The 26956-nt window shown below is 38.2% G+C and overlaps 1 protein-coding gene across 5 annotated transcripts in view; it reads left to right on the top strand.

The window, feature by feature from the left end:
- Positions 1-26956, top strand: part of Dmxl2 (Dmx like 2) — a 135781-nt gene that overhangs the window by 14424 nt on the left and 94401 nt on the right. For 4 of the 5 annotated variants that reach the window (XM_048417615.3, XM_048417612.3, XM_048417614.3 and 1 more), the window contains exons 3-8: positions 2971-3042; positions 6594-6672; positions 7431-7566; positions 8200-8266; positions 21865-22043; positions 24790-24973. In XM_048417615.3, the coding sequence (XP_048273572.3) occupies positions 2971-3042; positions 6594-6672; positions 7431-7566; positions 8200-8266; positions 21865-22043; positions 24790-24973 (717 nt within the window). The remainder of the gene's footprint in view (positions 1-2970; positions 3043-6593; positions 6673-7430; positions 7567-8199; positions 8267-21864; positions 22044-24789; positions 24974-26956) is intronic. The other variant, XM_048417613.3, reaches the window with a different exon arrangement.

Raw genomic sequence — 26956 nt, 5'->3', positions numbered from 1 at the left:
ACAGTAAATGCTTATCAAGAAGTTTTGTGAGGCCAGGGCGGTGGTGGCGCACGGTTTTAATCCCAGCACTCGGGAGGCAGAGGCAGGCGGATCTCTGTGAGTTCGAGGCCAGCCTGGTCTACAAGAGCTAGTTCCAGGACAGGCACCAAAGCTATAGAGAAACCTTGTCTTGAAAAAACCGAAAAAAAAAAAAAGTTGTTTAGTGACTTATGTCTACTATAATACGTCACATAGATGGCTTGAGTTTGTAAATTTAGTGAAAGTTTGTTGAGTGAATATTTAAGAATTTGTTCAAACTTTGGAACAGACGCTTTATTTTGAAATAGTTAAACTGTATCTTGTGGACTTTCTCAGATTTTCTTTTTTCTTTTCTCATTTTTCAAACAGCAAATACTAATGTAAATTTAGTGAATTTGTGTATATATATTCTATGAATTCAGTAAGAGTTATATATGACAGTTGTATGCCACTACACAGTTATAAATAGGAAGTTTTAAAGCCATGATAGGTAATTGCAGTGACTTAAACATTCTTAGTTTTCTAGAAATTTTTCTTTACTGGATAACAGTCTATTGAGGATATGTTAAATCAAGGTCTCCATAGTAATAGATAGTAATCATACAAGTTTATGCCAAATAATAAATAATGATTATTATGCAGTTTCTCCTGCTTCAGTCAGCTGTTTGTATCAGGTTTAATAGTTATGTAGTGCACATTACTTGGTAGTAATACTTTTGAAACACTCTGTGTTCTGCTGGTCTCTTTGTTTGCTTCCCGCTGTTCTGACTTTCTCTGCAGTGTTTTCCCAGGGAGTGTTACTTCCACTTATCTTTAGAGAACACCCAGCACCATCTTTCTTTCTTTTTTTTTTTTTAAGCAGTTGGAAATTAAACCATCTTTCTTTTATTACTTTTTTGTCACTCTTCTCTCTAGGCCAATCAAGGTAACTTTTAAACTTGCCTAGGGTTGAATGATAATTGCCAGAGATCAATTTTAATAAATTACTTAAGTGTTCATGATAATCACAATTAAATTTTGTGGGAGTAAGATTTTTTTTTTCAGGACAGGGTTTCTCTGTAGCTTTGGAGCCTGTCCTGGAACTGGAACTCGCTCTTGTAGACCAGGCTAGCCTTGAACTCACAGAGATGCTCCTGCCTCTGCTTATTGAGTGCTGGGATTAAAGGCGTGTACCACCACTGCCCAGCTGGGAGTAAGAATTTTAAAAATATATACAATAAAACCGGCTGAGATGACAGGATTGCTTAAACCTAGTAATTTAAAACCAGCTTGGTTAACACCATAAGACTTTATCTCTGAAATAAAAATATCATTAAAATATACCGATGATTGTATTCATAGCCGTGGGGAGCAGACATGCTGTTTGTATGCGCCTTACCTGGGCAAAGACGGCAAAATTGGCACATTTTTATTGTCATATTTTCCACCACTGTGATGGTAAGTGTCACATTTCTGACTTCTTGTTAACAAGGCATTTGAAGTAGCTTCCCTGACCTACTGTGGATTGAAAACTTTTTCTTGGAAGGCATGTTAAATATTTAGGTAACAGCTTTAAAAGGGGGGAAAGCCTGGTCTGTCTGTCTGCTGTCTGTCTGTCTATCTGTCCAGCTATCTATCTACCTACCTACCTATTTTTTGCCGTGGACATGCCCTTAAAATCACAGGCTTTTTGGTAGGCCTTCAAAGAGTGTTTCTAACTTAGGCCTATGACTGACCAGGATAGATGGGATGGCTTTGGTCTGTTTCCTGTTACTAATTATCCCGTTGTCAAGAGTATGATGAATTGGGAGCTACTTCCAGGAATTGTTACAGAATGGGCTCTGGCCAGGCAGGGGTGGCACCTGCCTTTAATCCCAACACTCAGGAGGCAAAGGCAGGTGGATCTCTTGTGTTAGAGGCCAGCCTGGTCTACAAAGTGAGTTCCAGGACAGCCAGAAATATACAGAGACATCCTGTCTTGAAACACCACAAAATAAAAGAAAAAGTAAAAGAAGATGGGCACTGGTGTCCTAGGAACTGAGGACTTACAGTCCTGACCAGGTGTGACCTAGAGCAGACCAGCCCTGGTTCCTAGACCTTGAGTGCAAACACTGACAGTGGCTTCTCTATCCAGCTGCTGTGCGTCGTTCAGTGACTTCCCTTCATTGTGTCTCTCCCTTTCTCAAGGTGATTTTTCAATTGGTACTTTCTGTTTGGTGATACAATTAAAGCCATTTTTGTGACATATGCTTAAAGCCTGTTATCATTTGATGATTTTTAAAAACATCTCATGATTTTTATATTTTTACTGGATTTTAAACAGTGTTCATAAAGAGTTGTGCCGCTGAAATTATTTTTGTCACTGAAGTCATTTCTATATTAAAAATGTTAAAATTTTAAAATTACATTTTTTAATTTAGTGTGCTCATTTGTGTGTGTGTGTGTGTGTGTGTGTGTGTGTGTGTAGAGATCAGAAGACAGCTTGCAGGAGTCAGTGTTCTGCTGTGTGTTGTGTGTGTTCTGGAGATTGGACTCAGGTTTTCAGGCTTGGTGGCGAGTACCTTTTACTCAATGATCTCTCTGGTCCAAAAACAAATTCTTACAGAAAATCTAATTTCTAAGATAGACTTTGTAATCCCAACAGGATTAGAGTCAGGAAGATCAGGAGTTCCTGGCCAGCTTTAGCTACATACAATTTTGAAGCTAGCCTGGACTACTGAGACCCTGTCTTAAAAAAAAAAAGTTGGATTTTGAATAGGACAACTTCGTAATTCTTAGAGCTACAGAATTTTTTTTTTTTTTGATAACAGGGAGTGTTAAATCTAGTATACTGCCAGTCTTATTTGTAGAAATAAATTATGGAGATATAGTGGACTTAGATTGTATGAAATTGGTTTGTACATTACTGTGCTAAGAAGGTTATCTGTATTTCACCCTTTCCTAAATACTACCATTGTTTTCATTCTCCTTTAGGTTGCAGCTTCATATGGGAATGCTGTTTGTATTTTTGAGCCTCTGGGCATAAATTCTCATAAGAGGAATAGTGTAAGTATTAATTGATAGAATATTTTAAGAATTTGGTTAACTTTTTTTTCTTGATGTCTTAGAATCCACTTAGAATAGCAGTAGAGAGCTCCGTAGGAAGCAGTACAAGCAGTGGGTAGGGGTAGCTATAGCTGTGACGTTAGGAAAGGCCTTTTAGAAACCTAAGTTTCTAGAGTGTTGCTAATTGCCTTTGTTGTACTGAGGTCTACCCTAGCCTGAACTGCTCTTCCTTTTGCTTGGGTTACTAGTCTCTGTTGCTAGTTTCTGATTCTAATGGTCTGCCCTTCTTCCTTCTCAGAGAATTTTAAAATTCTGTAAGGGCGCCATATTTCTTGCAGATCGTAAACCTGCAAATAGATTATAACCTCCCTTCTTCCTCCCAGCACCACACTATTCTCCATCAGAATTCATTCCTATTCCAGCCACACTTGTGCTTCTGCTGTTTCTCAGTCACCTTCCCTTTAGGGCTAGAGCACTGGCTTTTCTTTGGATGCCTTCTCTGTGTAGCTCTAGGGCTAGCGTCTACAGACTCTAGGTCTCTGTGTAATAATAATACCTTTTCAGCAAGGTTTGTCTGTACTGCAAATTGCAAATTCTGCCTTTATTATTCTTTCACTTCTTGGCTCAGCCTTCTTAGTGATGAGATTACAGGTATGAGCCACTGTACCCTGATCTGCTTATCTATTTTTAACTTTTCCCCACAGTACTTGTTTATTATTTACAGTTTATGTTATGTAAGCTTCCTTACTGGTTGGCAGCTTGATTCTTTTGATTGTTGTATCCAAGTTACTTAGAATAGTACCTAGTTTATTCAGACCCCCCTCCCCCAACATTTGTTTGATGGAGTTATGCACTTAGGTAAGTTTACTAACCAGCTAAGCGGTCTAGCACATCACATTGAGAACCATTCACATATATACTAAATGCTATGTTTTATATTGTCGAATGCTAAAAAAAATTCTATAGAGTTAGAATTATCAACCATTTAAAATTTTTTTACGTGTGCTGGTGAAGAAGGCTCACACGTGCAGGTGTGAGGACCTGAATTTGATATCCTGAACCCATGCAGAACTGGGAGCAGTTGTGAGCTGTGAGGTGGAAACAGGAGAATTGGGACCAGCTTGACTGGTGTCCTTAGTGACAATAACAAAGAAACCCTGTCTGAACCCAGGGTTGTCCTCTGATGTCCACATGTGTACTTTGGCATGTGTGCCTCTACACTCACAGGAATCTGTACATATATATACTCACATACATCACACGTGCCTCACACACACAAAGATTTTAAAAGAATTTCAAAATAAATTCTTAGATGCTTTAAAAATACCATCATTTAAAACAATCAAAATTGTGAATACTAAATATTAATGTCCAAAGTATACAAGTATTTTTGAGACAGAATTTCATTTTTCCAGGTTGACCTTGAACTCACTACTTATCGGACAAGGATCTTGAATTTATGATCCTCCTTTTACACCCGAATACTTGTATACTAGGCATGCACCAGCACTCGTACTTTATGATGTATTGGCGATCACCTAGGGCTTTGTAGGTGCTGGGCAGACACTACCAACTGAGCTACATCACTAGCCCTGTAAGAAATTTAAGGGTTTTGTTTTGCTTAATTGCTTATATTCTGAGATGAGGTCTTGCTAAGTTGCCTAGGCTGGCTTCAGATGCCTGTGCTCAAGCCATTCTTATCCTTTAGTCTCAGACTCAGCCTGTAGCTGTAACTACAAATGTCAACTATTGTGCTCACCTCAAGATGCTTTTTAAAACCAGTTTTGAATGAAGTATGTATACACGATTTTTTTTATATTTCTAAATTAAATTAATATGTCAGGTTTTTATTATAAAAATAGATATTAAATTACACAGTGGGTAAGAGTAACTTAGATCAGTGGCTGATCTCTTGCTTAGTATGCACAAAGCCCTGGATTTGATCCCTCTCATCCCCAAAATAAAGACTCAACTAGAACAAAATAAAGAAGACTAAGATTCAGAGGCTTAGAGAGATGGCTAATGTGTTAACAGTACTGACTGCCTTGCAGAGGACTTGGGTTCAGTTCCAAGCACCCACATGGTGACTCAAAACTTTCTGTAACTTCAGTTCCAGGGGATCTGACCTCTCCTGTGACTTCTGCATGTCACAGGCATGATGTGATTATATTGTAGTTAATGTTTTGTACTGGCATTTTCTAGTTTTATACAACAAATATGTAGTTTTACTTATTTGGAATACTGTATTTCGTGCTAAAAAGCTTTTAGCTTTTCAACTTTTAGTCACTGTATAGAATGAAAGGATTAGATAGAAATTATTCAATATAACAGATCATGTTTGTGAACTATATTATATTTCAAGTCTTGTTTTCTTGAGAGTTTTATCTATTTTTTTAGTGAGTCCATTTCTGTGCATTAATAAAAATTTCAAAAAGATTTATTTTTATTCTGTGTAGGTTTAAGTTCATGTGTGCCACATGTGTGCAGAAACCCGTGGAGGCTAGAAGAGAGTGTCAGATTTTTTGTAGCTAAAGTTACAGGTGGTTGTGAGGTTCCTGAAGTAAGTGTTAGGAACAGGACTTGGGGTCCTCTGGGAGAGCAGCAGGTGCTCATAACTGCTGAGTCATCTCTGGCCCTAATCAAAAGAATTTTAACATCTTTATTATAGGCACTGCATGTGCTGACAGTAAAAGACTAGAGCTTGGATGCAGAAGCAGGAGGATCACCATAGACGGCAAATTATATGGCTAGACTCCATCTCAAAAACAAAAAACAAGCAAACAAACAAAAAAACCAAAGACAAAGCAAAAAGATAAAAATACAAAACTAAAGACTCTTCACCCAGACCTTTTCCAACCCCATTCTTAACAACAACCATATATACAGGTTATGGTAGTAGTTGCCTCTAATCTCAGTACTTGGGAGGTAGAAGCAGGAGAATCAGGAGTTCCAAGTCATCTTTTGCTACATAGCAAGTTCCAGGCCAGCTCGGACTACTTGAGACCAGATCCTGTTCAAAATAAAACAAGCGAATCCCCCCCCCCCCCCGCCAAAAAAGGCCAGAAACGAGACAAACACAAACATCAACCAACAGTGACAAATCCCTGAAGATTATCATGACCTCCTTCCTTCCCTTAAAGTGTTGCTGTCTGATAGGAAAGTCAGACAAATAAGCAGTAATTCTGTAGTCAGTGTTGTGATGGCAGAATGGGCAAGGGTTCGGGATGCTGATAGGCTGTCAGTTCAGGGGTGACGGTTTAGGCAAATCATCACGAAGCATAGGGATTTTCAGATGGAAAAGTGAAGGGAAGGATATCTCGTGTTCTCAAAATGTGTTAGTAGTTTGAGAGGACATGTTTAATTGGGCGTGACAAGCAGCTCACCACTGTGGCAGCATGACCTGTAAGTGGGAATATTGAAAGTTGCTTTTAAAATAGTTGTGAAATATTTGCATCTTTATAAGTTTCTTTTAGTTGAAGAAAATGATAAAATAGTGGAGTTTGGGGATATTTTAAAAACACCTTTTTTCTCTTTCTCTCTCCGTGTTTCAGCAGCTCAAGTGTCAGTGGCTTAAAACTGGGCAGTTTTTTTTGAGTTCTGTGACATACAACTTAGCATGGGACCCTCAAGGTATTTAACAACTATACTCAGAAATTATTAAAATGAAGCATTTGATTTGAATGTATAAATAAAATGTGATAATCTTTGATGATAAAAAAGTTACCAATGTTATATTTTTGTTGATGAGTAAATATAGCTTTTTCTTCTTGATATGTATTGCTTTATACTGAGCTTAATCCCCCTCCTTTTTTTGTTTTTGCTTTTGCCTTTTACTGTTTTATTTCAAGAATCAGTGTTTTTTTTTTAGTTAATTTTATTTTATGTACAAAACTCATAAATAAGACAGGAATGTAAGCATCCTTTACCTTATTTTGTTATTGTGTGTTTCAGGAAATTACTGTTTTTAATTTATAAAGATTAGAAACCTGTAATGATAAGTAGCCATTGTCTTCTTTCATATTCACAATGAGGGCTGTTTCATAGTCTGTGTGGAAACATTTATTTTTAGTTGTGTCTCCAGCCTTGAGAAGACTGCACTGTAGAAGGTGTCTGAGATGTGCTGTTCCACTCTGGCTACTCTAGCATTGTTTGCTAGGGGAAGTCTTTGCAGTGTTTGTTTTCTCTCAAGTCTTCCGTAATAGTGACTCTTGCTCAGGTTTGTTTTTACCTTTCCTCCTAGGGGATTTCTTTTGAACTGACCCCATGTGTTTTTCATAGATTGTACTGTAGATTTTTGCTTAATAGTTTACAGATCTAACAGAACTGTGTGTGCATTTCTTTCTGTAGATATTCCTTGGTTACTCATCAGAACATTTTTAAATTTTCAGATAACAGATTGTTGACAGCAACTGATTCTATTCAGTTGTGGGCTCCACCAGGAAGTGATATTCTAGAAGAGGAGGAAGAAATTGACAGTAAAATCCCTCCTGTTCTAAATGATTGGAAGTGCGTCTGGCAGTGCAAGTCAGTGTCTTAAGTCGGCTGTAATATTACTTCGCTAAAAATACTTCCTGAATTATGTTCCTTTTTACAGAGGTCTTTATTTTTTGATGGTATTGTATTTTAGAAATCAAAACTGTAGCCTTTTTTCTAACAAACACATTATAGTATCATTCTTTAATCTGTGCTTTAGTTAATTATTCCCCCAAAGTAAAATATTTTCATATTTATAGTTCAGTACTTGAGTTGACAGATAGAATTGCTCATTAATGAGTTGGAATACGGTGGTGACGGGAAGATATGAAAGCATCAAGCTTCCTGTAGTGGGATGATGACTGTCCTACTAGTGTTAGCATGGGCTACACAGAGAGATACTTCTCTGGGAAAGTATAAACTCTTTTTAACATGTGACAATGAGGATTTTGATTAACGTGGATGTAGGAATATCATCTATTCCATATTCTTTGTTTTTTTTCATATTCTTTGTTTTTGAAAGTGTACTTTGGATTAGTTATATTTTTATTTTTAGTAAGGTGAAATACTTTGTATTGTTATGGGGCAGAAACACTCCTATTAAGATGATTGTGACATTGATATTTGACTGTTTATGCGTAGAATGCATTGTGTTCTGAACATGCTGCTTTTGTTTGCTTTCAGAACCTCAGTGTCTATACATCTGATGGAATGGTCTCCTGATGGTGAATATTTTGCTACTGCTGGAAAGGTAAGGGAGCAATCCCCCCCAAAAAAATAAATATTCAAACAAAACAACTGAAAATAGCCTTATGTTCATTTCCAGTTCTGTCTTCCATAAATTGAGACTATTTTGCACAGCTTCCTTGAGGCATAAAAATGTTTGTGAAGTTGGGGATATAGCGCAGTGATGGCAAGCAGTGGTTCCCATTGGTGAAGTCCTGAGCTCAATTCTAAGCTCTGTAAAATGGAAAAATAATGTTTGTAAAAGATCTGGTATGATCTCTACAGATAGTACGTACTTGGAAAGTAATGGCCATTATTATTCCTCTTTTATTTTTGTGCAATTATATTAAAGTTTTTTACATTTATTATTTGTGTGTGTGTGTTTGTATATGGGGGCAAAGAGAGAATGAATGTGTTGTATGGAAGTCAACTTACAAGAATCAATTCTCCTTGTACATGTGGGTTTCATCAGGCCATGCCTACTGGGAGTCTTTCTGTGAATTAACATTTAATTTTTAAATTAATTTTTGAGAATTTCATGTATGGTGTTTTGATGATATTCAGCTCCTCCCAGAGTCACCTCCCATTTCATACTCACTCAATTTGATGCAATTTGATGTTCTTTTTTTTTCTTTTTTTTTTTACTAAAACTCGGTGAGCCCAAAGTTGGACGTAGCGGCATTTGCCTTTAATCCCAGTACTTGGGAGGCATAAGTAGGTAGATCTCTGTGAGTTCCAGGACAGCCAGGGCTATGTAGTGAGACTGTTTTGAAAAAACAACACCACCACAAGTCCTGTGAGTCCAGTTGTGCTGCTAATAAACTCTTGGATGTATAGCCATCTACTGGAGTATGGTCCACCTTAAAATTAGTTTTTCTACTTAAAACTACCATGTAATTCTATTTAAAAAGTAAAATTGAGCTGTACTGTATGGAACACTCCTGTAATCCCAGCACTTGAGAGGTAGAATGGGAGGAGAACAGTAGTGTGCAAGGTGGTGGCGCATGACTTAGTTCTGAGACAGGTGCAGGTGGAGACCAGACAGAGCTGCAGGAAGACCCTGTCTCTGAAAGGACAAGGAGAAGCAGGCTCGCTGCTGCTGCATTTCCAATCACATGCCACTGCCTGATTCTTCCCACTCACCCTCCTCTATTCTGATTTCCTTCCTTCCTTTCCTGACAATATGTTGCTATGTGTATTAGTTGGGCTTCTCTAGAGGAACAGAACAGATTGAAAAATAATATAATGGGGATTTATTAGAGTGACTTACAGACTGTGGTTTGAATAATCCATTGTTTTATTTTAAAACTTAAAAAAATTTAATCTCACAAGTAAGTATTTAATTCATCTGCATATTGTTGTATATTAGTTACTGATGGATTCTTTTGCCCTTTTTCTACTAATCTGCCATGTCATTTCTGACATGTCGTTAATAATGCTGCAATGAGAATCTTGCACATGTGTTAGGCATGAGTATGGATTTTTCTTGCATGTACACAGTAGTAGAATTGGCTGGGTCGTAAGTTACTTGAATCATTAGCCTCCATAGACAGTGCCAGTTAGTTCTGCAAAGCTGCTGTTCCTAATTAATGTTCTCATCAACTTTTCCTTTTGTTCTTGCCTAAACCAATATTATCAGACTTTTAGGTTTCCCAGTTTGGCTTTTGGATTTTGTTCAGAAAGATTTGTACAGTTCGCTAATATAACTTAGGCTGTGTCAGAATTTGGAAATTCAGAGACTCTTGATTCACTGAGTGGTCTCAAGTGAACTCTAACCTCTAGAAGCCTATTGGGATGTCTAGGTCTACTGCCTTAGAAGGAGTAGCAGTCAATCGCTGTGGCTTCTTCCCAGGAGTATTGAGTTTTTTCCAAATCTAAAGTTCTGTTTAAACCTTCTAGGGTGTACCCTCTAGTTGCTTGCTATCTAAACTCAGGTTTAAAAGTGGTATCCCCAATATATCACTAGAGTTTAGAATTAGATCATTATTTTCCTGATTTTAGTGTTTTTTAATCTCATTTTTTTAATTAAAAAATTGCTTTTCATTTTACATTCCAACCACAGTTTCCCCTCCCTCCTCTTCTCTTGCCCCACCCCCTTCTCTGTCCCCTATCCACTCCTCAAAATTTGGCGAGGTCTTCCTTGGGGAGTCAACAAGTTTGACATACCAACTTGAGAGCAGGATCAAGTTGGTATACCCTCCCTTCCTTCCTCCTCGTATAGGCTGAGTAAGATATCCCACCATAGGGAATGGGCTCCCAAAAGCCAGTTCATGCACCTGGGATAGGTTCTGGTGCCACTGCCAGGGTCCCCCCCAACAGATCAAGCCACATAACTGTCACTCACATTTAGAGGGCCTAGTGTGGTCCCACACAGGTTCCCCAGCTGTCAGTCCCTAGTCCCTGAGCTCCCACTAGCTCAGGTGAGCTGTCTCTGTGGTTTTCCTCATCATGCCTTTGCCCCTCCCCCACCCTTGTTCATATGATCCCTTCTTCCTCTCTTCAGCTGAACTCCAGGAGCTCAGCCCAATGCTTGACTGTGGGTCACTGTATCTGCTTCTATCAGTTACTGAATGTAGGTTCTGTGATGATAATTAAGGTATTCACTAATCTGATTAAAGGGGAAGGCCCTTTCAGGCATCCTTTGCACTATTGCTGGGAGTATTAGCTGGGTCATCCTTGTGGAGTCATGAGAATTTTTCTAATACCAGGTTTCTCCCTACCGCATAATGGCTCCTTCTATCAAGATACCTCCTTTGTTGCTCTCCCGCTCTGTTCCTCCCCCAACTCGGTCTTCTTGATCCCTCATGTTCCCATTTCCCCATCCTCTCTCTCCTACCTACCCCCCCCCCCCCCCCCCCCCAGTTTACCCAGGAGATTTTAACTATTTTTCCTTTCTGGGACCTGATGTAGGATTCCCCTCTGTATGCTTGCTGTGAATACCTTTGGTTAATAAAGAAGCTGCTTTGGAAAAATTCCTGCAAGTCAGGAATTCCAAGCAGATAGAGGAGGAGAGAGTAGGTGGAGTCAAAGAGAAGCCAGGTAGCTACTGCAGGAGACAGACATCCTGCACAAGATGGAACCTTACCATTAGGCCACAACCATATGGTGGTACACAGATTAATAGAAATGGGTTAATTTAAGATATAAGAGCTAGCCAATAAGAAGCGTGAGCTAATAGACCAAGCAGTGTTGTAATATAGTTTTTGTGTGATTATTTTGGATCTGGGCATCTGGGAAACAAACAAACAGCCTCTGACTACAGGAACCCTCCATGTGTATCCCTCTTAGGGTTATCTTTTTTACCTCGCTTCTCTGGGGTGAATTGTAGCTTGGTTATCCTTTGCTTTACATCCCATAACCACTTATGAGCGAGTACATACCCTGTTTCTCTTTCTGGGTCGGATTACCTCACTCAGGATGCTTTTTTTTTTCTAGTTCCATCCATTTGCTTGCAGTCATTTGTTTCAAGCAGTCATTGTTTGTTTGTTTTTTTACCGCTAAGTAGTACTCCATTGTGTAAATGTACCACATTTTCTTTATCCATTCTTTGGTTGATGAGCATCTAGGTTGTTTCTAGGTTATTAGCATTAGCATATAGCTAATTACAAATAATGCTGCTATGAACATAGTTGAGCAAATGGCCTTGTAACATGATTGTACGTCTTTTGGGTATATGCCCAAGAGTGGTATTGCTGAGTCTTGAGGTAGATTGATTCCCAATTTTCTGAGAAACCACCATAATGATTTCTAAAGTGTCTGTACAAGTTTGCACTCCTACCAGCAATGGAGGAGTTTCCCCTTATTCCACATCTTATCCGTCACAAGCTGTCTTCTTTATTTTTGATCTTAGCCATTCTGATAGGTGTAAGATGGTATTTCAGAGTTGTTTTGATTTGTATTTCCCTGATGGCTGAGAATGTTGAACAATTCCTTAAATATCTTTCAGCCATTTGAGTTTCTTCTGTTGAGAATTCTATTTATATCTGTACACCATTTTTAAATTGGATTATTAATTTGATATTTTGGCGTCTAGTTTCTTGAGTTCTTTATATAATTTGGAGATCAACCCTCTGTCAGATGTGGGGTTGGTAAAGATTTTTTCCTATTCTGTAGGCTGCTATTTTGTCTTATTGACCATGTCCTTTGCTTTATAGAAGCTTCTCAGTTTCAGGAGGTCTCATTTATTGATAGATGCTCTCAGAGTCTGTGCTACTGGTGTTATATTTAGGAAGTGGTATTCTGTACCAATACATTCAAGGCTACTTCCCACTTTCTCTTCTATGAGATTTAGTGTAACTGGATTTATGTTGAGGTTTTTGATCTACTTGGACTTGAGCTTTCTATATGGGGATAGATGCAGATCTATTTGCATTCTTCTACATGTTGACATCCAGTTATGCCGGCACCATTGGTTGAAGATGCTTCCTTTTTTTTTTCCATTGTACAATTTTGGCTTCTTTGTCAAAAATCAGGTGTTCATAGGTGTGTCAGTTAGTATCAGGTCTTCATTTGATTCCATTGATCCACGTGTCTGTTTTTATAAATATCCAAAATCAAACTGGGCGTTGGTGGCACATGCCTTTAATCTTAGCACTCAGGAGGCTGAGGCAGCTGAATATCTATGAGTTTGAGGCCAGCCTAGTCTACAGAGTGAGTTCTAGGACATCTAGGACTACACAGAGAAATTCTGTCTTGAAAAACCAAAAAAAAAAATTGGTATTTTTAATGAAGAGGGGAAAATTGTACATTTATGGAGAGAAAAAAACTGTAAGCATTTCATAGACAGAAGTGCGCCCTTGGATCTCTTTAAGTTCTGAGCCTTAGGGACTTCTTGGCATTTCTTTCCCTTTGGCAACTGATCATATAGTAGATATATTCACACCATGACAGATAACAACTTGCCTTTAGCACGAAAGGAGTTCCACTTCCATCCATTTCCTGCAAATCACACAACTTTATTGATTTTTTTTAATGGTGGACTATTATAAGTGTTGGGACATCTGCTCAGAGGTGAGAAGCACATATCGCTGTTGCAGAGGACCTGGGTTTGGTTCCCAGTACCCACGTGATGGCTTACAACTGCTTGCAACTCCAATATCAGGGCATCTGTTGACTGCTTCTGGCCTCTGTGGGCTCCTGCATACAGGTGGTGCACATAAACTTATGCAGGCACACATACACACTTAAATAATCTTAAAACCAACTCCTTCATGGCAGGTTATGTTGGCACATTTTTATACTTTTAGCACTTGGGAAGCTAAGGTGGAGGCAGGAGGATCATGAGTTCAGGACAAACTGGCTCTGTAGTGAGAATCCTGTCTCAAGCAGTGCCCCCCCCCCAATAAAAACTTACAAACAACCAAAACAGACAAGCCCTCCACTATGTATATGTTTGACATTTTCTTTATCCACTTACCTGTTGACAGACATCTAAGATGCCTCCAGAACTTGGTCAGTGTGAACAGTGCTACAGCAAACCCGGGTGTGCAGGTGCCTCTCCGTTTTATGCTGACTTAGATGTCTTTGGCCATATGCTCAGGAGTTAGAGTAGAGTTTCTTAAAGTTTTACTTTTTGCAATGAATTCCTTTGGAAATTTAGTGAAGTGCCCTTTTTTAACCTTCTCAGTGTGATGATTTTTAAAACTGTAACATAGAATGTTTAACATTACAAAGGAAATAAGCCATTAAAACACAGCTTCAAAATATTTAAAGTATATTTGTGATGGTATACATGTTTTTAAATAAATGTATTCAATAACATTTAAAATATTGACAATTTGCATTTAATTGTATTACCTGGAATTCAAGTTTCTGTGTATTTTCAAGGCAAAAGCTTGGGCTTCCTAAGATCACTGAGTTCACTCATGGCTTTCTGAGTTAATCTTAAGTTGCAAACTATCCAGCTTTACTGTTTTGTGGTTTAGTAACTGCTTGACACAGAGGTAGTTGCTCAAGAGTTACAAGAACATAATAAGAAAACTACCACGTTGTAGACAGGAAGATTACAGCCATGTGCAGGTTAGCACCGGTTCCCATCACTAAGAATTTCTAAGTAAAATGTGTGGAAATGTTTTGAGATGTATAGCAACTCTCAAGTGGTATGAGAATATTTGTGATCTCGAAGGCAAAATCACATGGATTGCTAACACTGCTTTACTTTGAAGCATTCCTTCAAATAACAGTTATGGAAATGGAGGAATGATTTTCTTCTTCTTGGGTTTTACTTGTTATATGTCTCCAGAAGCGCACATTGAGACAAGGACTCACATATATGTAGTTAATACGGGAGCGGTCTTAGTCTCTTTACTGCTGCTGTGGTAAACTACTCTGATATAGCAACTTTAGGGGAGAAGAAGGTTAGTTTGGGCTGCAGTTAGAGTTACAGGCCATCATAGTGATGCTGTCACAGTGGCAGAAGTTTGCAGTGACAGGTCATATTGCACCCTTTGTCAAGAAGCAGAGAGGGACAAATGCACGCTGCTTCTCAGCTCCCTTTCTTCATTGAATGTACTCTAGGATCCTAGCCAGGGAATATTTCTGCCCACAGTGGGCAGTTGTTGCACCTCACTTAATGCAGTCCAGTTACTCTTCCACAGGCATGCCCTGAGGCCTATCTTCCAGGTCATTCTAGAGATTGCCACCTTGACAGTTGACAAGTCCTCACATGGGAAAGATCAGATACTTGAGGAACATGGCAACGTGCCCTTTCTTAAGTGTATTCACCGACTTAAGTCCCTGGGCACCCTGAGAGTCACAGCCTTATTTTTGTCTGTTGTATTCTGTATACATATTCTTCAAAAACTATTTAAAATTTTTCATACAGTATATTTTGATCATATTCTTTCTTCTCCCCCAACTCTTTCCAGATCCTTTCTACCTCCTTGCCTACCCAAATTCATGTCTTAATAGATATATTTTTTTAACACATTAGTGATTGACTGAGGACTAGCAAGGATAGAGTATTGCTTCTTAGCACTGAGCCAAATGCTGGAAAACTTCAGAAATAGAGATATAGGTAGATGTTTTCAGTTGAAACTGACTTACCAGAGTGCTAAGGCATGATGGGTACGGGTGCTAGGTCAATAGCCAAATTATATTGAGTTTTGTCTGTTTGATCTTTGGGTAAGAGTGCCTCAGGCTAAGTACCCCTGGTCTAGAAGCTGGGCATTTTACATTTGTGTTGGACATTTAGTAATTTTCATGATTTTTGTGAATAGCTAGACTGTAGTGGAATATTATTTTAAGATGTGTTACATTTGTTTATGCTGTGGAACATTTGTTTTAATGATGCAAAGATTTGTTACATTCTTTTATGTTACATTTGCTTATCTCTGTGAAGCTGTGATAATTTGCGTGTCTAAAACAACTGATGGTCTAATAAAAAGCTGAACGACCAATAATAAGGCAGCAGAAAGGATAGGTGGGGCTGATAGGCAAAGAGAATAAATAGGAGAAAGGGGCAAAGGGGAAGAAGGAATGAGAAGAGAAAGAGGAGGACATCATGGGCCATACAGCCAGCCATGGAGTAAGAGTGAAGTACAGAAGGAAAAGGAAAAAGCCCAAGGCAAAAGATAGACGGGATAATTTAAGAAAAACTGGCTAGAAACAAGTCAAAGCTAAGGCTGGGCATTTGTAACAAAGAATAGACTATGTGTGTGATTAATTTGGGAGCTGGTTGACATCCCCGCCCCAAAGCTAAAAGTAAAAAGAGCAAAAGAACCAGTAACTTACTACTCTAGACAAAGGTAGTTTATTTTTTCTATTTATCTGTCTATATATCTAAGGGTCCTATATAATTTATTGAAAAGTTTCTCTTTCCCTTGCTCTGTGGAGCTACTTTTGTCATAAAATCAAATGTCTACATTTCTGTGTTTCTGTTTCTGGGTTCCTCTCTACAGTGAGTTTTTTCCTTGTACTTGTACTACTGTCGTAATTGCTATGCTTTTAAAACAAGCTTTAATATTTAGTGCAGCAAGTCCTCTCCATATCATTTGCTAAGCATGGTGGTGCATGCCATTATATCCCAGCATTCAAGAGGCAGAGACAGACATTTATCTATGAGGTAGAGCTAGCCTGGTCTACCCAGTGAGTTCTCCCTTAGTCCAGTCAGAGCTGCATAGTGAGACCCTGTAATGAAAAAAATCAGTTCATTTAATTTAAGCCTGGCATGGAGGTATTACTCCTAATCCTGCTAGTATTAATCCTGATGGTGGGGAGGCTGAGCCAGGAGGATGCTTTTTCTCAATACAAACTTTCCTCGTTTTATTATAGCTGTCAGGAGAATGGCTTGGAGTTCATTTCAGTAAGCAGGATAACAGAGACACTGCTTAGTCTCAGTGTTTCCCTGTCCTCGTGGAACTGAGAAAGTGTTTTTTTAACTCATTGTCTACATGGGTTTTTTCTTCATTTTCAGTTGAGTCCACTCACCAGCACCTCCCTAATTGTCATCAGAGACTTCCTGTTGCTGAATCCTGTGGTTAATTCTTACTTAACCTATAAGCATGAATCAGCACAATTAGTTACTTCTTTTTTTAAAGCCTTACTTTTAAAAGAGTGCTTTGGACTTACAAGAAAACTGGGGACGGTACAGAGAAATCTCAGAATTGCCCCTCTCAACATGCACATCTTTCCTTACTGTCCACATTGTCCTACAGAGTGGAACGTTTATTTCAGGTGATAAACTTGCACCGCAGCTGTTGGCACCCACACTTAGGGTTTTATCTTAGGACTCACTCTGTGTCCATGCAGTGGGTCTGATAAGTTTATAGCACATGGATCACCATTGTAGTGTTGTGGAGAGTCTTCACTGTCTTAGAAGTAGCTGTCCTCTGTCTGTAATTCTGATTGGCCTTTAGAGTTTTTGTATTTTTTTTCCTGCAACTTTGAGGGGCATTTTTTTTTTCTTCTGAGACAAGGTCACGTGAATCTCAAGTTGATGTCCTGTGTAGTTGAGGATGGTTTTCTGATCCTTTTGCCTCTTTCTCAAGAGTACCCAGGTTCATTTTTGTGGACCTTTCCTCTAACTATGCTCATTCTCTTAGTTTTCAGATACCATCTTTTAGATGCTGATGACAAGTTTCTGTCTATCCTGCCTAACTCCCTTGATCCCTTTATCTGCACCCATGTTATTATTCTTGTGACTCTCCTTTAGGATATATTCATAATCTACTCACTAGCTTTTTAAAGCTACAATGAGCCCACTCAGATAAATCTTGTGCTCTTCTTGATTGCCTCCATGTTATAGTCAGATGAAAGCCACCATTATATATCACTTCTCGTATTTAAAACTTGAATATAGTAATTCTTCTAGATTTTATTGTATTCCTGTATTTTCTTTTTAAAAAGTTAAGTCAAAAGATCAGGAGTGTGTACTTTTAATCCCAGCACTGAGAAACCTAAAGTAGGGATTTTCTATAAGTGTCAGGTCATCCTGGGCTACAAAGTGAGACCCTGTCTCAACACTCCCTGATATTAAGAAAAAGAAAGAAAGACTACATAGTGATATCAGGTTATTTGTAAGTTTTCCTTTTCATTCTGAAAAGCCAGAGACTTTCTTTATAATGGCCCACATACACACTGTACTATTTAGGTCCAGTGATCATTCCTACAGCCGTATTTCCTGTTATTTCATCCCTTGTAGACCAGACTCCAACTAGCTTGGCTTCATTGTTCATCCACGGATTAGACATGTGCACACATAGCATTGCTGCACTTGTGCTCTCAGCCTTCTATTCCCGGATATTTACATGGCTTTTCCCTTTTACTTGTGATTGTCACTTTTCCAGCAAGGTTTCTTTAAGCAACCCTTTATAAGTAGTACCCCACCGTCCAATATAGTCTTCGTTCCCTTTGTCTGCCTGAATTTTGTTCATAATATTTATCATTAAGAGTCTTTATTTGCTTTCTTTTACTGTGTAACAAATCACTACACATGCAGCAGTTACCGCCACACATTATTATCTCATCTCTTTGGATTAGGAATCTTGGCGTGTGTAACATGAGGGCCTGCTTGTTGGTTGGGGTTTCTGTCCCACCCGATACCCCACAGCCGGCAAGCCCCAAAGAAAATCACATAGAGATCTCCATAAGTTATAAAACTGATTGGCCCATTAGCTCAGGCTTCTTGTTAACTCTTGTAGCTTATATTAACCCATTGTTCTTATCTATGTTAGCCACATGGCTCGGTACCTTTCTCAGCTGGGCAGATTGCATCTTGCTTCCTTGGTGGTCTGCGCAGGACTGGGAGGAATCAGCTTCCTCCTTCCCATAATTCTCCTGTTCTCATTGCATCACCTCTACTTCCTGTCTGGTTTTCCCACCTATACTTCCTGCCAATCAACATTTATTTAAAATATGATTGTGGGATTGCTAGGTGCTCTGATGAGGGTTGTGAATGGCTCTGATAAAGACTCATATAGTCTGGGTTCTCACCTGGAGGCCTAACTAGGAAGAATCAGCTTCCAGGCTCACTCCTGTAGCCAGTAGGCAGACTTGATTTCTTTGCAGCTGCTTAACTGAAGGGATAGCTTTCTTCTGGCTTTTGGACGAGGTCTCCCCTAGATCCTCAGGCTGCCCAAAGCCTTTTGCCAGATGGGCTTCTTCTCTCTCCACTCCCAAATAGTCAAAATATTCAAAAATTTCCCTAAGCGGCAAGCAGGTGGTCAGAGGAAACGAGCAGTCACGGCTGAACAAATGATACAGCTAGAGCAATACACTGGGAGGAAAAATGTCAAATCTAGATCGAAGAAACAAAACCCTGGAGAGTTTGACAAGCTTGTTTAGTCGCTTAAGAGTAATAAAAAGGTATTATTTTCTGTATAGGACATAGAGATTCATAGAGAATTAAAAATAACAATTCAAAAGGATGAGTTAATAAAGGAAAATCATAGAAAAATAATTTGAAAAATAGTATAATTCAGATTTTTTTCTTAAATTTACTTATTTTTGTGTGTATGTTGGGGTTGGTTGGGGAGCTTGTGTGTGCCAGTGAGTGTATGCAGAGGACAAGTTTTTGGAATCAATTCTCTCCTGCTGTCATGTGAGTCCTAAGAATAGAACTCATCAAAATCCACTTGCCTCAGCCTCCCAAGGGCTGAAATTAAAGGTGCATGACACCATACCTGGCAGAAAGTTGGCTTCTTGATAAGTCTGTATATGGAGATAATCAAATGTAATGATTACTGCTTCTGAAATATTAAAATTGTATAACAGATGAATCAAGAATGGTACATTTGAGTTGGAGTGTCACTCAGTGGCAGAGCACTTTGTTGAGTGTGTGTAGGCCTCTGAGTCCGGTAGGGTGTTTGTTTTTTTTAAGTTAATTAATTGTGTAGACCAATTGGCCTTTAATTCTCAAATATCTCTTTGCCTCTACTTCTTGGGTGCTGAGATTAAAGGTGTACATGACCATTCCTGGTGATACGTTTTTATTTTTTACTTTTTTTTTTTTTTTTTGGTTTTTCAAGACAGTTTCTCAGTAGTTTTGGAGCCTGTCCTAGAAGTAGCTCTTTAGACCAGGCTGACCTCATTCTTAGATATTCACCTCCCTCTGCCTCCCGAGTGCTGGGATTAAAGTTGTGCACCACCACCCAGCGTTTGTTTTTATTTTTTGAGACAAGGTCTGACATAGCTCAGACAGGCCTCAAACTCACACAAAACTGAGGATGACCTTGATCCCTGGTCCCTCCACCTCCCCAATCCTGAGGTTACAGGTCTATGCCACTCTACCAGGTTGGGTATACAGTCTTTTGACAGTTATTGGCACTGTATTTTACTTATGGTATTGGGTACTGAGCCTAGGACTTTGTACATGCAAGGTAATTCTACCACTGAGCTATAGCCTCAGCCCTTTCCCCATTTAAAGATATTTTTGAGGTTCAGAGAGATGGCTCAGCAGGTAAGGGCATTTGCCATCAAGGCTGACAACTTGAATTTGATTCCTGGGACCTATGTGGATGAAGGAGAAAACGAACTTCCTTGAGTTGTCCTTTGTTCTCCACTTGCTTGTTATGGCGTATGTGTATGCCCACTCACAGACACACTTGAACACATATAGGCACAAATAAATGATAAGACGTAATAAAAATTTAAAAAATTGTCTTGAGACAAGGTCTTAGTTGCCAAAACTGGGGTTCAACTTGTGATCTTCTGGCCTTATGTTTCTCTGTAGCTGGGTTGACATGTCCATGCCTCTAGACTTTTCCACTTAGCACTGTACCATTTGCTAAAAACCTGTGTATGATAATCAGATTGAATTCTCATCATTAATGAATCTGAAAGATGCTTTTGTCCTTTGTGTAGGGATAATTCACAAGACTAAAGCTCCTTAAGGTTCTCCACTTTGGTTATATATTCAAAAACAAAATATCTCTTTGAATTTTTATAGCACACAACCTTAGCAGATTGCTGAGCCTTTTTCTTGTTTAACCACATTTCAGTTTTCCAGAGAACTGTTAATTATTCTTATGGAATGATAAGATTATTTTATTGGTAAATATCCTTTGAAGGTTAGTTAGCAAATGTGTCAGAATTTAAAAAGATTATTCCTCAGGTTTTTTTTAAAAAGATGCAGTATTAATTAAGATTCTCTTGAGAAAAAGAACAGAAATTGACTTTGGAAGGCTGGGCAGATTTTGTCCCTACTGCCCATCTGTTCTGTTCATAAAGCTGGGTTTCTGTGCTTGATGAAAGGATGGGGGTTCATGAATGTCCCAGAGAAGAGAGCACATCCTGCTCCTCTGCAGTACATGCTACAGGACTTCAGATCAGCTCTCATGGGACTCCGATCCGATTACTTTCCAGATTTTGAATATTATTGGATACTTTTGCTGATAATCCATTTCTTATAAATGTGGAATTAAATTTTTCTTGGACTTAAGGGTATTTGAAATTTTATCTGAGCTTAAATAAAATCTTATTTATTCATGAGCCATTTCTACTCATAAGGTACTTGATTAGATCTTTTCTTTTTTAATAGTCTCTTAGTATCTAATCCAAGCTAGTCTATAATTCATCCAGGCTCAGTCTTCCCAGTGCTGGGCTCTCGTGTGTGTGTGTGTGTGTGTGTGTGTGTGTGTGTGTGTGTGTGTTACCATGACTGACTTTAAAGTCTTTTTGAGGGTACTGTAATTTTTCATCCTTGCAGATACCTTGAGACAGGAAAGAATGACAGTGACTGATAGATAATTCGTCATCTTTATATCCAATGGACTAGTGTCTGCCCTCCAGTCATCTGCAGATCTTAATCTAGCATTAGTCTCTGCTTGAAAAATGCCAGTACACACAGAAGACTGATAAGGAATAAGTCCCCCTCCCCCTTTTTCTTTTGTTTTTTTGAAACAGGGTTTCTCTGTAGCTTTGGAGCCTGTCCTGAAACTAGCTCTTGCAGACCAGGATGGCCTTGAACTCACAGAGATCCTCTGACTCTGCCTCCCGAGTGCGTTAAAGGCATGTGTGACCACCCTCGGCCATTTGTTTTTTAAAGTAATAAAATATTATTCTAGATTTGGTTTTGTAATATGTTGTTTACATATTGTGTATTAAAGATGGATCTTGTTTTAGAACTCTACCACATTTTGAATTGTATATGTACAAATTAGTTTTACATGGCTCTGTCTTTTGCAGGATGACTGTCTTCTGAAAGTATGGTACCCTATGACTGGTTGGAAGTCTTCAATCATACCTCAGGATCACCATGAAGTGAAAAGGAGACAGGCATCTACTCAGTTTTCCTTTGTTTACTTGGCACATCCTCGAGCAGTGACAGGTTTCTCATGGCGTAAAACTAGCAAGTATATGCCCAGGTGGATACATGTTTCATAAAACATTAACTTGTATTCTTTATGTTTATAGATAGTGAAAATGGAATCTTCAGTGTACTGGTATGTAGTGATTAACAGTAGAGACAAAAATGAAGCTGTCTGGATTCAGGGTCTACTGCTGTCAATAGCCCTGTGAGCTTGTGAATAGATTTCTTAAGTTCTCTCTCAGTTTTTCTCTGTTGAATGAGGGTAGTAATAATACCATCTCAGAGAGCAGTAAGGTAGATGTGCTTGTGGACCTGAAGTATTTAGTACAGGCCATAGCCCATATTATTTGCCCAGACAACATGAACTGCTATTGTGAGTAGTAACATTAGTGGTAGAAGATTCTGAAAAGGATATTTTTGCTAGTAAATTGGAAAGTACACATTGAGGAAAAGGAACAAACTTATTAATAAAGTGCATGGTTGTGAGATTATGATTTATAGTGAATAAACTGGGTAGGTTGTGCCTTTCTGATGCTAGGGATATCTGTAGGACCTTCTCAGAGCTTTTAACAAAGAAGTTTTGTTGACATAAATAATCCACTTTCCTTAGTGTTAATATTGCATGTGTGCGTATTTGTGTGTGTGTTGAGATGGTGCCGTGCTAACTAGAGCTAGAACATATGTGACTGAAGTATTTATTGTTTTAATTAGTCACTTTTTTATAACTGTGAGTTACTGGTTCTGAGACTTCCCAAATATATTAAAATCTGCAGATGCTCAAGTCCTTTATATAAAATGGTACATTATTTACATGTAACCTACACATATCTTCCCATGTACTTCAAATTATCTCTGGGTTATTTACAATAACTCTTATAGCTTAGATGCTATGTAATTTCTTTTTTCTTGTACTTTTATTGGTAGAGGAAAATATCACGAGAAAGCATGTAAATTTTCAGTGTAGATGCATTTTTTCCAAAAACTGTTTTTGATATGCAGTTGGCTGAATCCACAGTTTTGGAACCATCTATTTGGAGGTTTAATTATGTAAAATTTCTCTCATTGTTATGATGTCTCTTAAAGGTATTTAAAAGATTAGATAAACTGCAAACAACACATACAGGCAATTTCCATATTGTATGTACAAATTGAAGAGCACAGTTGGCTGCTAAGAAGCTTGCTTAGGAAGGCTTATTCATTTGCTAAAAGTATCTCAGAGCAGTTTATACATGATAGAAATGGCACATGATATGGAGATTAACATGGGAAACTCATCTGTTTTTAGAGTCCAAATGAAAGGTTGATTTGATTCATTCAAAAGATACTGAATCCTGAATTCCAGATGCCAAAGACTGAAGTCCACAGCCTTGCTAAAGGAGCATCTCACTTTGAACCTTTGTTTTATTTAATGCCCTCGGTACAAATATGTGGTAGTTATACAATAACTAGTAAGACAGCTTACGTTTGTGTTTAAAAGGTTCATTTTAGGTTATTTACATCTGTTATAAACATTTGAGAAATAATTTTTAAACTTTTGACTAAGTTGGATTCTGTGTAAGCAGTTTTTAAAAGTACTTAGTTATTAATATTTTTTATTTTATGTGTGTATATTTTGCCTGTACACATGTCTGTGCATCACATGCTTGCAGTGCCTAGAGAGGCCAAAGAGGGTGTCAGATCCCCTCGAATTGGAGTTACAAATAGTTTTGAGCCATTATTTGGGTGGGGACTGAATCCTGGTCTTGTGAAAGTACTGCTGCAAGTGTCCTTTGCCATTAAGACATTTTTTTTCAGTCCCAAAATCTATTTATTTTTTTATGTGTATATATGTTTGCCTAGATGCATGTATGTATACCACACCCAGCAGAAGACAATGGAACCCCTGGAACCAGGGTTATGGGTAGTTGTGAACTGCCATGTGGGTGCTGGGATTAAATGCTGGTCTGCTCTTTAACCGCTGAGTAAAAGAGCTCCATAAGCAAATTTTTTTTTTTTTTTTTGAGACAGGGTTTCTCAGTAGTCCTGGAACTCGCTCTGTAGACCAGGCTGGCCTGAACTCACAGAGATCCACCTGCCCCTGCTGGGATTAAAAGGTGTGTGCCACCACTGCCCGGCTTCCATAAGCAATTTTTATAAAGAGGCTACAACTTAGTTTGTAGAGCATTTGCCTGGTGTGCCCAAGGTCCTGGATCCAGCCCAAACAGAAGCAGATATTCAGATAGACACACACATAACACATGCATGCACGTGCACAAGTCGGGGGAGGACAGAGCAAGGATGGGAAGAGGATTTCTTTGTTCTTTTATAATAAGCATTTAATGTATTCATAGTGTTTGATGTTACACCTTTAAGTTAATAACTTTGATTGACAGTTTGTAATGATATCCTTCTTACAGTTGCATTAAGAAGAGACTTATTTGTTTGCCTGTTTGTGACTTTGAATTGTCAGGATGTCAGAAATGGAACTACTGTCATAGAATAAATAACTATTTAGTGATTTTTATTGTGATCCCTCTCTAACTTAGAGCAGTTAGGTTTCCTTCTATTTAGAAGATGCTAATGTTCTCTAGAGCCTTGTTTTCTATAGCATTTGTATAGTCAAGCAGAAATTGCTACAGCAATTGTCAAGGCCATTTCTCTCTTCTTACAGTGTCTTGGGGAACAACTTCAAGCCCTTCAAGTTACTTTTTTCATATAGTGTTTTATATTAATGCAGTCGTAGACATGAAGAGCCAATATTATAGCTTTTAGTCCATGGATGACATTGATGCTCAGTGTTGTATGTTTCTCTTTACCGTTAGGGGTTCTGTCTGTAATGTCTTACTGACATCATGCCATGATGGTGTGTGTCGGCTCTGGGCAGAAACGCTGTTACCGGAAGACTGTCTTTTGGGTGAGCAGATTTGCGAGACCACTACCTCCAGCATCGCCAGCAGTCTTTCTCATGCTGGAAAACACAAAGACAGAATCCAACATGCTCTTGAGGTATTATAATATGTAAAGTGATAAAAGGATTTTGAAAATTTGTTTTGGTGAATATGGTGCACATGAACATGGGGTGAAGTTAATAGTGAATTCTTACTTTATGCTTGTGGGATTACTCAATGTGTGCTGTTATGAAGCTGCATATAGATAGTGATGATTTTAGGCGTGTAGTCGAGATAAGTAACAAATTTGATGTTTCCATTTTGCAGGTCAGATGTCAAAATCTGTAGGAGTACTTAGCTTTAACTAGTAAAATATGTAAAAGTCATTTAAATTAATTCTAAATGTTTTGTTTTTATTTCATTTTTGTTCTTAGGAATAAAGATGATTATTTATTAAGATGTTAGGCAGAGAAGCTGTATGTGGTAGACCTGGATTTGGTGTTGCATGCCTGTAATCCCACCACCCGAGAGGCAGAGGCAGGATTGAAAATTTAAGGCCAGAGTAAGATTGTCTGAAAAATAAAAGACAAAACTCAACAGTATAACCAGAACAAAAAGCAGCTAACAGAAAATATGCTGGAGACTGGGCATGTGGTGCACATCTGTAATTGCAGCACTCAGTGCAAAGTCAAGGTCATTGTTAGCTATATTGGGAGTTCAGGTCAGCCTTGGCACATGAAACTATCTCAAAACCAAGCAACTGTTAGGCCCAGGTAAACTCATATCATTGCTGTATCATGGTCATGGCTGAATATTTTGAAAGTGAATATTTTTTCCCTTTTAAGATACAGTGCGAGCAAGCTGGACGGATGGTTCAGCCATTAAGAACATGTATTCTTGCAGAGGACCCAAGTACCTACATAGTGACTCACAACTCCATAACTCCAGTTCCAGGGGCTCTCTTCTGACCTCTGTGTGCACAAGACATTCATATGGTGCACAGACATACATTTGAACAAAGCACTCATATACATAAAATAACTAATACACATGTACACACATATTCATATGTAGTATGGTATATATACCTGTAATCCTAGCACTTGGTAGGTGGAAGCAAGATCAAGAAGTTTAAAGTTAACATTACCTACATAGGAAGTTGGAAGCCTGGATTACATGAGATTCTGTCTCAGAATAGAATATACATATAAAAAAGAAACAGAATAGAAATCAAAAATAAGATAAAAAGCAAAATCTTTATGAGAAATTGCTTATTATATTAACTAATGTGCAAAAGGAATAAAAGAGGCATACATAGCATTCAAAGACATTTTATATAGTAAATATGCTTACAACTTTTTACTGTACAAGAAAGCTACCCTTATTCTAAATATTTATTTACTTAATATTTTATATGTATGAGTGTTTTGCCTGCATGTATGTAAGTATAGTACGTGAATGTATGGTACCCTTGTGGAGATCAGAAGAGAAATGTTTCAGATCTGCTGAAGCTGGAGTCAGATGATTATGAGCCACCATGTGGGTGCTGGGAATTGAGTCTGGATCCTCTGGAAGAGCAGCTAATACTCTTTAACTGTTGAGCCATCTCTCCAGCCCAAGATGGCTTAATCTAAAACTATGTTAAGAAAAAAGGGAGGGGGTATATAATAGAATTTATAATCCAACTTTTACAGTCATGTATATATGTATAAATTTTATTTGTATGATTAAGATCATATTACATGGCATTTTTCATAGCTTGTTTTCTTCATGCTACATACATCACTTTCATTATGAGTTATGCTCATGTGTTATGTAGTTTAATGGCTGCGAACATGGTACTCTGAATTTATATGAAACAGACAGGCTCTAGTAACTAAGTTTACTGTTTATGATTGGGAACTAATAATGCATTTTTTAAAAAATGGCCAAAACTTAAATGAATTAAAAATAAGTCAGAATAGTTCAAGTTACCATTTTGTTTTTATATAGAAATTTAATGGGAGAAAGTACTGAAATATTAGCTAGATGCTTACTAGTATATATTTATATAGCATATTTTATCTTAAAATTATACATAAGCATCTGATGACTGTCTTTG

Source organism: Myodes glareolus, chromosome 4 (assembly GCF_982192425.1).
Source record: "Myodes glareolus chromosome 4, mMyoGla1.1, whole genome shotgun sequence".
NCBI classification, from domain to species: domain Eukaryota; kingdom Metazoa; phylum Chordata; class Mammalia; order Rodentia; family Cricetidae; genus Myodes; species Myodes glareolus.
This window is presented reverse-complemented; position numbering and strand designations above follow the sequence as displayed.